General features: G+C 36.5%; 1 protein-coding gene across 1 annotated transcript in view; it reads left to right on the forward strand.

Annotated features, from left to right (window-relative positions):
- Window positions 1-13,502, forward strand: part of LOC107704300 (mastermind-like protein 2) — a 23,806-nt gene that overhangs the window by 5,245 nt on the left and 5,059 nt on the right. The window contains exon 2 of the mRNA XM_016507183.1: window positions 10,924-11,091. Within this exon, the coding sequence (XP_016362669.1) occupies window positions 10,924-11,091 (168 nt within the window). The remainder of the gene's footprint in view (window positions 1-10,923; window positions 11,092-13,502) is intronic.

Consider the following 13,502-nt stretch of genomic DNA (forward strand, 5'->3'; position numbering starts at 1 on the left):
ATCGTGAGATTGCGATAAATTGAAGTGAGTGACAGCTTTTTAGTGATTAACGTTAGATGAAAGCGCTATTTGCTCGCTTTCTAGGCAGGCTATAATCGATTCAGAATTTAAATAAAAGTTGTTTTACGTGCTGCTAACTGGACCAACAGCCACATACCCTGTAGCTTGCATGCAGCAAAGTTTCAGGAGTGACATATATTCCACATCCCTCATATAAATACGGGATTCACTTTCGAAATAGCTTGTTTACAATCAGGGTTAGTTGCTTGGCCTATATCCACCGCCTCCATGGCAGGCAAGTATTTCAATTTAGTTTAAAAATCACTCCTCTTCATAGATAATTACAAAATAACAAGATTTGTCAATTAAAAAATAAATTAAAATTAATTTGGGTTAGTCTACCACTGCCTACACAGCCCACCAGATGGCACTCGAAGGCCCACTATTTATTCACATCTCATTTTTATTATCTGTGTGTTGTTGTTGTCTCCGTGTACTGGAAGCTTGTGACACTATAACAAATTCCTTGTATGTGCAAACATACTTGGCAATAAAGCTCTTTCTTCTTCTTCTTCTTCTTCTTCTTCACTAGTGGGCCGCGGCCCACCGGTTGAGAATCACTGGTCTAGAGTAATTTGTGCTTATTAGTACGGTTGAACTGGATCATCGAAGGTCAGAAGCAAAGACTTTGGTTAATAGAATGGGATTAAATACATAAAGGATATTTGTGTTGTTTAACATTTATGTAGCTATTGCTCATTGTGAATGTTAATGCATTACTAAGGTTAACTAATGAGGTCTTAGTGTAAAGTGATACCTATTGGTCTTTATAGTTCTTTTGCACTTTATACATTTTTCTGTATTGCTTTATTGCATTTAAATGTTCAGTTATTTTTGTTATAAGAAAAAAAGTTATTAAACCTGTTATACTGTATTATGACAGCACTTTTTTTAAACAAAATTTCAATACCGTGATAATACCGTATACCGTAATAAAAGCATTAGCAATTAATCGCAACATGAAAATTTGATACCGGCATATCCCTACATACAACCCTAAAATACAAAACTGATAAGAAAAAACTAAGAAACATAATTATTTCAACAACAAATAAAAACATCAAATTTGAAATGTAATGCAGGGAATTCTGGGAATGTCAATTTACGGTTATTCACTGTAAATTATACAGTCTTTTTTCACTTCCAAAAACGGTATACTACCGTAAAAATGACATGTAATGTCCAATACAGTTTTTCACCATATATAGTAGGGGAATTTAACGTTAACCATTTAACAGGTTTTTACTGTAGCATTTTTACAGTCTTTTACCATTAAATTCACGGTTATTTTTTAAAGTAGTTGTAAAGGAACTGACCAACACTGCATTCTAGAGTAAATTGGTTCCATAATTAATATATTCAAATAAAAACGATGAAATTACATGAGCTGTTTGTGATTGTACAGATGATATGGCATTGATAGGGTTAAGTATGCTGCACTAGTGGAAATTAAGCCAGAATGTCTGTTCCAACAGGGAGAAAAATAGGCAATGGACAGTCTTCCCACAGTGAACTGAATTAGTAATGCCATGGAAATAAAGGTTCCGAAATGGTGCCGTGATCCCACCAGAGCCCTCGAGAACTTTTGTTCAAGCTGAATTTTATCCCACTGGGTGCAATGCACAAAACGCATGTAAAGAGACCAAAACGTTGAGTCTGTTTCTTGTTTCCTTGTTCTCACAACCTGCTGATCAGTTGTCAGCCTGAGTATGGCAAACTGGGTATCTGCGATATCCCAGACTGTCATAAGAGTCGAGTGGAAATCTTTTTAATGTATGTAGAGAAAAAAATTTACTGCATGCACTACCTGAGACTAAAAAAAACCCCTCAGACAAGTGTAATATATCACATTGAGAGACCTGCGTGCCCCAAAAACTTCAAGCAGCGTCTGATACTTTCTGATTAAAGTGCTGTTACACTGACTAGTCAGTATCTGGAGAAGCGATTCAAGTATTTCTGGCTCTGAAGTGAGACAGTAGCTGTGCTCCAAAACCTAGTGAACTGCCTAGATACTCACTGCCTACATAGCAACCAACTATAAATGCATTAGACAGTAATGGAAGCTCTTAAGTGCCTGAATTAAAACACTCCTTACATAGGCAGCAATGCTATGCATCACACAAAGAGCGCTCCCTATGTGAGACTCTACTCTCAGTTAATTTAAATGATGGGAACAGTGCAATACTTTTTTTTAAGTCGGTTCAGTGTAATTTAAGTTGAAATGACTTGTACAACCAAGGTGATTATACTTAAACATTTTTAAATTAAATTTAAAAATAAATAAATAATTACATTTTTTAAGTTGAATTTGGTGGATTTTTATTTATTAAATTTTTTTTTACAGTGACACAAATTTGTATTCTGGTTATTTTCGACCCAGAGAGAATTTAACTTTTCTGGAAAATGCTGTAGTTAATGTTATAGTACTGGAATAAAACCTACTGACTTTCCTCAAAAATTGCTTATGTCTTGTTATGCTATATTATTACCAAATATTGTTTTCAACTTCCTTTCTTTCACAGGTTTTGCTTTTTTTTTCACTCAAAAACTGAGATGCAATGTAAGAATAACTTCTATATTATTAATAGTATTTCAAAATGAACACTTTATTTATCAAAACATCAAAATGTGAGTAGCAAATATGATCCAACAATATTGTATTGCATTGCACTGTTTTGAAACTACAGAGCTTTGATCACAAAAATAGGCATTTAAATATCATCTTAGTAAAACATATTATTGTGAGATATAGACTGACAGCTGAAAGACTGTATGCATTTATGTAAGTAGTCTGTTATAAAGCTCTCATTGATTTGCATTACAAGATTGCAAGTCAGGATTTCATCTTACTTTTTGGACAGAACTATCAGCATATATACCAAATTGCTTATTTTTGCTCAGTTTGGGCCTCTGAATAACACTTGAGGTGATTTTCTTTCATTCTATAATATCAGCCCAATATTCTCTTATATCATGATTTATGAGCCATAAAATCCTGATGTATGAAATATGATACTCTAAATATGAAATATGATGTCTAAAGGTTTAGTAAACTCTTCTATTTCAAAAAAACTATTAATTTTACGCAACTATTAAATGTAACTATTATTTCAAATGTCAGATTTTAAAGTGTTAATTTTTATCATCTACCAAACATATATCTCTTTATAGAAAAGCCCACATGATTTTTTTTTGTATCATTTAAATGAGCAATATATATTTTGCTAAGGGAAATGAGAGTTTGAGGCTCAGGTTTGTGTTTTGTGCTGCTCGTAGCTTCGCTGAAGCTCTTCATTACTGTGAGTGGGAATGAGTTGGTTTGTGGGGGTTGGTGTAGAGTGCCAGTTTGTTGTAGCCTCACTACAAGGAGCGCACGTTTCCTGGGAAAACGATCTGGGGCCAAGTCCAGATGCCGGGCTGCTCCCTGGGGACGGCGTCCTGCCTCCAGTCGGCAGGAAGTGCTGTGAGAGAGCAGCGGGGCCCGGGCCTGGAGTCCTGTCAACTGCTTGTAATGCTGGTGGAATGGGAGCCTAAATCACATCTCTCCTTTATGTACTCGGCACAGACACATGTGGTATTCATTTAACGATGCACTGGTGAAGAACGAGGAGTTAAAGAAAGATGGAAAACAGCTTTATGACACATCAGGATCACAAAGAGTGGATTACAGAGACGGCCACACTAACGAGGCTTTAGCTCCCCCACATAACAAAGGGTTTGACTAAGGCAGCCGATTTCAGTCAAATGTGAACACAATCTGGCTTTGTGGTCAGAACTTATGAGAATGCTCTGAATTTCTCACGGTATGGGCTAGTGGAGCGACTTCAGATGTAATGAATAGACCTGAACAGAAGTGAATAACCTCTTTTTTTCTGTACTTTCATCACTACCAGAGCATTTTACAACAATATGTCCTGAACTTTAACCATGATAGCATGTGTGGAATGTGATGAGGCTTTACGTTATTCAAATACGTGGCATTTTTTCTTTATGAGCCTTAGCCAGGACCACTAATGCTTTATGGGTCAATAATGTGATGCTATTTTTTAGCCTATCAATAAATTTAAAAACAAAGTAAATATGTAATTCATAGGGCTGGGTAAAAAATATCGATATCTCGATATTAATCTATTATCATTTTTACGGAACGATATCGATTCTTAAAGGTCCCATATTGTACACCTTTCTGGAGTTTTATTTGAGGTTTTGATGTCCTTAAGAATATATATTTGCGGTATAAGTACCAAAAACCATCTCAATATATTTTTACAGAGCCTCTCTCAGGAGCTCTGCTGAGAACAGGTCGATTTTTGTCTGTCTAATTAATATTCATGAGCCTCTCTTCTGATTGGCCTGTTGTTTTCTGATTGACGCACGGCCAGGCCAACCACAGGTAACTAGGGTCAGCGACATCACTGCGCTAGCTGGAGGGAGCAAAACAAAGGGGAAACGGGAGGCGGCCCATTCAAACCAGCGCAGGTTCGGCTACATAAGGAGCTTAAAATATCATCTTGTTGTGATTTTGGGTGCCAGAATCGACGTAATACAGCCTCAAATTAGAAATTTGATCGCATATCTGCTGCCACTGCCAGACAAAAAACCATTATAAATTTTACTGTTCTTCAATGTTTAATTTATGTTTGAATAAATCCATCAAGTTTTTAGGACAGCCACCATTATGTTTATATATATATATATATATATATAAAAAAAAAACGAATTGAAGTAGAAATATTATTATGTAATTATAACTTTATTATTTTAAAAACTTAATTAAGTGTAATTTTAACAAGTCAGTCAATTTTAACCTTCAATATTATAGTAATGTAGTACCAACTGACTCTCATGTATATTTTACAGCATTAGTTGAGAGATTTTTTTTCCTTGAGAAAATTTGGCATGTACTGTACCTGATATATATCCAAAATAATCGAATTGAATCGAAGTAGTAATCGAATCGAATCGCAAGCTTGTGAATGAGAATCGAATCGAATTGTGAAATTTGTGTCAAAACCCAGCCCTAGTAATTCATACACATTGACCCGAGTGCCTTTTCTATGATGTTTTGACAGAGTGATCTGTCATTGCCATTTGCAAAAGCATTGGTTAAACACTTTCCCTCTGCTTACTCGCATGTTAATTGATTTTATTAATTTTTGGGGGGTATAGAGTCAAAAATGTCAGGGTGGTACAACTGTCTGATATAATAATGAAGAAAAAAAGCATCATTAATGAGAACCTTAAACAGTTTGTCATAACCATTTTTTTTTTCACAGTATATTAAAACAAATTTTGCCTGCCAAAGGTCATGTGGTGTGACCAACATGAAAAAAGGGAAATTATATCATATAGAGCTTAACTGTGTGTCAAGGTCAGTGCAGTAAGTATCTTAAAATATCATGTTATTTGACCTTGTATGAAAAAGCAAGATTAGTTCAGACTAGGGCTACAAAATCAAAATCGAACCGAAATCGCGATTTGGCTTGATGCGATTATTGAATCACAAAGGCTGCGATTTTTAATGAAATAAATATATACACAGTGCCAGTAGTAAATGCTGCTCATCTTACACCCGAGATGGTGTGAAGAACATAGATAAACCATATATTGTCGTAGGTTTATTGTCTTCAATCAGTTCAGGCGTTTCTATCTTCTTTTAATTCATTTACAGTGATAGCTGGATTCCTCTGTCCATATTAGGTATTTCTGGAGCATCATGAGGTCTATTACTTCTGTGATGCATTTGTGGAGTTTCTGCGCGAGTGCGCCCTCTGGCGTCCAGTAGGAATGAAACAGACACTAGATGAGTTTAGCACTCAGTAATGCACACCCAGTCCTATTTTGGCCATAAAACGGAAAAAGAATCTTCTATCTAAAGAAATTTGAAGTAAACATATGATAATCCATGTTTTTCTCCAGTGAATATAAGTGTACATGAGTTTTTTTTTTCGACAGTGGATCTATAAAAGGCTCATATTTCATATTAATGACATGGACTCCACTTTTGATTTTACAAACCTCCTGATAAAAATTAAGAAATTACTGTCAAAGATTTTTATCATAAAGGCTTGTTCACACCGGGACGAATATCGCGCGCGATTATCGCCGACGTTTAACGCCTCGCGACTAAACAAAGGGCTCCAATGTTAGTGTGCACACCGACGCACAAAACGCGAGGCGTAAAAGCGTTATTTAAAAAAAATTTTTTACGTTTTCTTGGTTTGACGCGCCGCGTTAAAAACTGGCCGACCAATGAGATTGGCACTTTTGTTCACGTGCCTGGAGCTGCTGAAGTTACAGTAAAACACGAGCGTTATTTAAAAAAAAATTTTTACGTTTTCTTGGTTTGACGCGCAGAGTTAAAAACTGGCCGACCAATGAGATTGGCACTTTTGTTCACGTGCCTGGAGCTGCTGAAGTTACAGTAAAACATTATGTACAGTTGTAGGCCTGTATGTTAACAAGTAACCCTGCAGTTTTCTGTAAAACAATAGTTTTCTGTAAAATAAAATAAGTGTTGTATTATCTTATCATTATTATATGTTTTAATTAATTTGTTTTAAAAATCGCAGTTAGAATCGCAATTTTAACCAGAAAAATCACAATTAGATTCTTCCCCAAATTGTGCAGCCCTAGTTCAGACTATAAAATGGTGCAATTGCTGAAAAATTTGATTAAAGTATTATTATTATTATTATTATTATTATTATTATTATTAATATTATAGTACTATTAATAATAATTCATAATATTTGTAAATTTGGAAAATATTTTTTATATAAGTAATTATATAAAAAATAATTAATTAATTAAATGTGAATCTAAAAAAAAACTATTACATATAAACTATTATACCAGTGTTATTTTAGAATCATTGAAAAACTATTAGAGTTTTAATTATATTTTGAATTGATATATATATATATTTATAGTTTCCGTATTCATTTTAATTTTAGTACAGTTTTAGTACTTTTGTTGTGTTTTTGTCATTTCTATACTTTTTCATGTCTTTATAGTTTTTATTAAATGAAATGTTCTTTAAATACTTCAATGTTTATTTTATGTCAAGCGACAACAAAACTGTATATGGTTTTAGTTTAAGTTTCAATCGACTACAATAATAACCCTGATACTAACATGCATACAAAGATAAGATTTCTAAGAGCATGTACAGTATTTTAACGTTTTTAAAATATTTTCTTTTTATTTATCATGCTCACTCTTAATTGTCACTGCTCACCCTTATACTGTACATAAAGATTATATTACATTTAGATGCACAACTCATCCGGTACCAATGTGCAATTTTTATAAGCAGTCTGGCCTACGATATTTACCTTGAAAAAAACCCATAGATCACATTAGCAACTGCATGACAACACCTTGTCAGCCATTTACAATGCCACATTTGTAGCCACCTTCTTGTACTCTTCATAAGTGTTTTCTTGTTATCATGGTCTTTTTTTATAGTAATTGTCTCAGGAAGAGATTCATCTTTGCATGGTGAAAAGAGCTTATCAGTGGTCCGGACAGAGCTCACTCGCCCTCTCATTAATTAGCAGACGTCCATCAGGGAATGAGGCATCTAGAGCTCCACTTAGAGAACACTTTCTAGAGATACGGTTTCTGTGTTACATGCTCTCGTATTGGTTCTTCTCTGTGGTTTGACTGTGGAATTCCTCCCATGACAGAGCAGTTCTCTGAGTGTTTTCCTTTCTGGACCTCTCGAGTGGGGCTTTAGAGGGAGTTTCTCTCCTAAAGACATCTGTTCTCAAATTAATAGCCTCGCGTAACACAGTGGGGTTTCAGTCAAATCCTTTCTGCCCTGGGAAATGTTTCGTGTCAACACTGTGATTGACACTGTATACACAGTGTGTGCTTGGCCGTCCGGACTGACATGTTCTCAAACAGAGATTGCTGAGGACAGAAGCCTGCAGCCTCTGCTGTTTTGCAGGTTTTGACGCTCCTGCGAGATCAGGGCGCTTGAGACGTTTCTCAGGTTCAGGCTTCTTTAGAAGTTCTTCACTTTACTGAAGCTATTTGACACAGAATTATTACTTTTGGTTCAGAGCAAAGGTCTTTTTCTTAGACGTTCATTATAATTTATTACACTGTGTAATAGTCTTGTGTTCCTACCAGAACAACTTGGAACAAATATGATTTATTTATGCTGCAACAGAAAAATGTCCTTTGACATAGGCCTCATCTGACTCAACCACAGAAACTTTTAATAAATTCTGTCATCATTTACTCAGCTTCATGTCATTTTAATCCTTATGACTTTATTCCATAGAACATGAATGGAGATATTTAATAGAATGTCCAAGCTACTCTTTTCCATAACTTGAGAATAGACTGTGATTGCATTTAATGGTCAGCAAAAAAGAACCTTAAAAGTAATCTATACTAATCATTTCCAATTCCATATTATAAATTTGAATATAAATTAGCATAAATGAGATTTGAAGGGTATGGTGGATTTTAAGCTAAAAAGAATTGGCTTGCAAAGAATATAGCGCACAATTCTTTTGAACTTCTGTGATATGTCTGTGGTGCTACTTGTCCTTTTTGGATTTGAACTAAACATCATGTTTTGTCTTCCATAGAATAAAGTCATGCAGGATTGGAATTTACATTTACACTTTTTACATTTAATCCAAAGCAATTTACTTTGCATTTAAGGTATAAATTTTATTAGTTCATGTATTCCCTGGGAATCCAACCCATGACCTTGGCATGACTGGTGCAATGCTGTAATGTTTGAGCTACAGGAACGCAATTACAGAATGTCATGATCAGGGGTGTGTCATATGACATATTTTAGTTGACATTGTTATAGATTACATCTAGATTGCAGCGATACATGACATGGTGAAAAATTACTGAATGAATAATAGGCTACTTAAAGTAGTTTAAGATGAATTTTAAAATCGTGCCCCCTAAAAGCACAAGTGGCCCCTGTCTGGCCCCCCCAGTTACTGTGGTCTAGAACCGCCTCTGGTCATGATGGTGAGTAAACATGACAGAATCATAATTTTTGGGTGAACTATTGCTTAAAGGATACAATAAATTTCAATGAACTCTGGATAACACCTCCTCACAAATCAAAGAAGGCTTAGAGGACACTCAACTGTTCCAAATAAACCGCTCAGGCAGACATGCGCAATTTGATCCTTAATAAACCAAAATAGACTAATTATGATCTCGAAGAGGGATGCTTAGCAATTATGTTTTCTGTCTTTGTAACGCCAAGCCAGCAGAGGTAGCCCTCGCCCGAGTACTGACCGTGAAAAAAGCACTTTTGAAGGTGACCAGATTTCTGAAATGGAAGCTGGGCACATTTCCTAGTTGAGTGGTCAAAATATAATTTAAATTTCAGTTATCTCTGGATTTAAAAATAGGAATAATATATTTTTGTTTTTTTGTTTTTTTGTTTGTTTGTTTTTAAGTGTTCCGAGTTCCATAAACTATTATTATTAATTAATAATTAATAATATCTGGTTTTAATTTACCAAAAATAACACTATGAAAAGTAGTAAATAGTAACGACTGCAAAAAGCAAACCAAACAAAACAGTAGTATAACAAAATTATGACTTCATAAAAATTTAAATAAATGAGAATATATAATAATACATATTACTGTATTTTAAAATATATATATATTTTAACATAATCTAATTGTATATATTAATTTTCACAAACTGTAATATTATTGTAATTAAATATACTGTATAGTAATTGAAACTTTTTGAATGTTTTTGATAGTGAGTGGATCTTTACTATCTCTAATTAGGCCTTTTATTTTCCATTTAAGGCTCATTTTGAGCACAAACTTTGTGATTTCTGCAAATGTATTTGTTGCAGCTGTAATTGTTTTTTGTTGTTGTTTTTTTTTCATATTGTGGTGTACTGTATGGCCACCCATGTGGTTTAAGATGCGTGTGTGTGGGAATTACTGCGTTGTGATGGTGGAACTTTCACAAATGTTTTAAATTGTCTTCAGAACATTCTCTCACTCTGTTCAGGCCCTGCTATAAAGCACATACAAACAGTATTACTTTGATTTAACATGAAACATTAGTACGTGACTACCTTGAAAAGGATAACTGTGTCTCTTTTCATAACTGATGATAAATGTGCTCGGTTGTCATGCAATTTAAGTTCTTTATGGCTAAAATAGCAGCATACAACCATGTAATCAGTGCTTTAAAAGAGCAACTAACATGAAATATGACAGCCTGTATAAGAGTGCATTTCAGGAAAATGAAAAAAAAAAGGGATAAATAGGCCTATGAGATGATCTGTTATTGCATGCCTCTGCCCTACGGCTGAATAAATCTGTCCTTTGCTGGCAGCAATTGGGTTGCGCCCCATAGGATCAGTCTCATAAGAGTAAAGCAGGGCTTGAGCGCGACTATCAGTCTTACAGTAAACCTGTGCTACTGTGTTTAAACAACAGTCTGTAAGACAGTGCTTTCTAAATAATATTAGAACAAGCATTTATTTACAGTGCATGTGTCACTGTAGGCATATTAAAATGACAGGATGTTTTGAGAATTTCAGACTAATTTGTTCTCCCTTAGGTACCATTATGTCCCCATTATGGATATAGCCGTGGATGTGTTTTCTCTAAGTGATAGAACAGTGTGGGAAAGGCTATGGAAAATCCCTATCACCCCGCACAGGAAGTCACATGTGAACAGGGACTGTGTTCCATCAGATTGACTGTAAACAAAGCTTGCCCTCTAGTGGACTAACCGTTCAATCACAGCAGGATGTAGCTAATGTAGTGGCTAATGTGACATTTATCGATGTGCCATTTAAATGTGAGTTATAATAATAACATGCTTTCCATTTGTAGGGAATTTCACAAGGACCTCGTTTACCAGCGAATGGGCGTTCTGTAGATATAACAGGCCCGGCTCAACAGCAGAGGCCTCCGGTTCTCAGTTCTCAGCAGAAGAACCCAGGCCAGGACCAGAACCTTCAAAGACCGCTGGGTCAACCCCAGCTCAACGTTTCTGATACAGTGAGTGCTGCCGTTTGGAAATGTTCTTCATGCCTAAATGCCTATGACTATGAGGTTTTCTGAAGATAAAACTGTTTACAGAGAGGTGAATTAATTTTACAGCTCACAGAAAGTGCATTAGTTTTTATTGACTTAAGTGTCACACTTTTTTACTCGGGGTAAGTTTATTTTTTCAATTTCAAGTCAATTTCTGTATAGGCACATACATTTCATGGCTGCAAAAAACAAAACAAAAAAACTACTGAATCTGTTCCACTGTTATCACCCAAAAAAAATATACAGTTCATTTAGCGTTGTGTGACAACTTGCCCCATATATATATGTCACATTGTACAGAGCATGCCTGGAACAGGCATATATAAACAATGCAATATATTACAAAATATAATTCTGACTACAATAAGAACATAACTTAAAAAATTAACTAAATTCAGTCGATGTCCTGTAGGCCTATCTGCCTGAACTCAAATCTCCGCATCGACTTGAACTGTGTGCTCGTCTGTGCATAATCAAACGCATCAAGGGAGACTGATGCAGAGGCAATTCATTAAATTCTGTGTCTTTGCCTCGGAAAAGGTGACAGTTTTAATTTTGTTCAGGAGGCTGAAACCGCGTTATGCTGCCACACTGGAGACCAGAATTACTAGCGCCACTCCAGCCAGAGTTTTGTAGTCAGGAAACATTTCTCCCAGGGAAGTGATCAGAAGTTTGCAGGACTCTCTGAACGTGGGATTTCCCGATCCTGCAAGCACTCGTTTCACCGGGAGGAAATCCTGCAGCACACGCTCCTTCTGAACCCCTCTGCGTTCCATAGTGGTCACAAACGCGCTCCAAAGCATCCAGCGCATGCTTTGTGCCCGGATAGTGAGATGCACTGAGTACGGTGTCGAGGTCAGCGATGAGACCCACATGCTCCAAAGGGAATCTTTTTTTGATAGATTTGGTGAGCTCTGCTATATACTCTGCACGCAGAACCGAAAAGTTCTGCGCATCTGTCCGCGTCAGCGTAATGCCACAGAACTTGCCATCTTGCAATGCCTTGTTGAATTCTGGCTCCGCCTTACCTGGCCCATTCATCAAGTCCTCAAGACTAGCAAGAGTCATGTTAACAACAGGTTTTTGGAATGTGAGATTAATGCGGTTCACAATGGCCAAGACATCAGACAACAAGTGAGTTAGGGCAGGGAATGTGTATGTTTGAATGCGCTTTCTAATACCCTTAGCTATCGGGCAGTTTCTCGAGTTTTCCTCCTCCTCCAACTCCAATAACAGAGAAACTCAGTTGGCATATACACCCTTAACTGCCCTCTCCAATGACAGCCAGCGTGTAGCCGATGGTTGTTTTTAGACTCAACAGGTCATGTGCCTCCATTTCGTTTCATTTAATCGGTTTGTTCGAATGGGGGGAATTCTTGTAGTATGTGTATATGTTATTAATAGTGGTGACATATGCACTTATTTCATGCACAGCATTGCTGTTCTGTGCGCACCATAGTGATTGTTAATTATTTAATGTAGGGACAGTCATTCTGACGAAGATCCTGTACAACTCTGGCCTTTCGACCCACCATTACATTCACTCCATCACTTCCCAGTCCAACTACCCGATCTAGAGCTACACCACAGCCTGACAACATATCTTTTATTTTTGTGGTAATGCATTCTGCAGTGGCAGAGAGTATTACATGGATTCTAATGAACACAGTTTCAGGGTCCCCTCTCTGTGGAAGTGTCAGGTAATCAGCATTTTCTCAACCGTGATATTAGTAGTTTCATCAACTATTATCCCGATGTATCTGCTGTTAGCGATGTGATCATCAACAGTGCTAGTTATAGTCATTGCTATAGCCTCCTCCATCTGACTGACAGTGTCGTGGTGGGTGTATGTGTGTGCACTGTTATGCAACACAACCTTAAACTGTGTTTTTAATGCCTCGTTACAGGCAGCCTGTGATTTTTCGACATGCTTGACCATTGCCACGTTCTGGTTGACCACTCGTAAAGCTTCAATGTGACTGATTTCTGCATCGTTGTGCACCCTCGGACAAATCCATTACCCATGTTGATGATGTTCATGAACATTTTGCCGCCTTCCCTCCTCAGCCACGTAAACCCCTGCTCCCACTGAACCCGGTACTCCCTCCTGACTGCCATCAGTGAGCTGTCGGTGACTGATGAATTTTGTCTGTTTGTCCTTCATCGTCCACTGCATCACTTCTTCTTTTTTCACCTTTATTAACAATATCATAACTCAGCTGCTGTGACATTTTTGCAACTGTTTGCAGCGGTGACAAAGACGAGACAATACAAGATAATTGCTAATTAAGAAGTGAAGAAGTGACGTGACATGTGACCAAGTATGGTTACCCATACTAGGAATTAGTGCTCTGCATTTAACCCATCCTAAGTGC

This window comes from Sinocyclocheilus anshuiensis, unplaced genomic scaffold, assembly GCF_001515605.1.
Source record: "Sinocyclocheilus anshuiensis isolate Anshui unplaced genomic scaffold, SAMN03320099.WGS_v1.1 scaffold1493, whole genome shotgun sequence".
NCBI classification, from domain to species: domain Eukaryota; kingdom Metazoa; phylum Chordata; class Actinopteri; order Cypriniformes; family Cyprinidae; genus Sinocyclocheilus; species Sinocyclocheilus anshuiensis.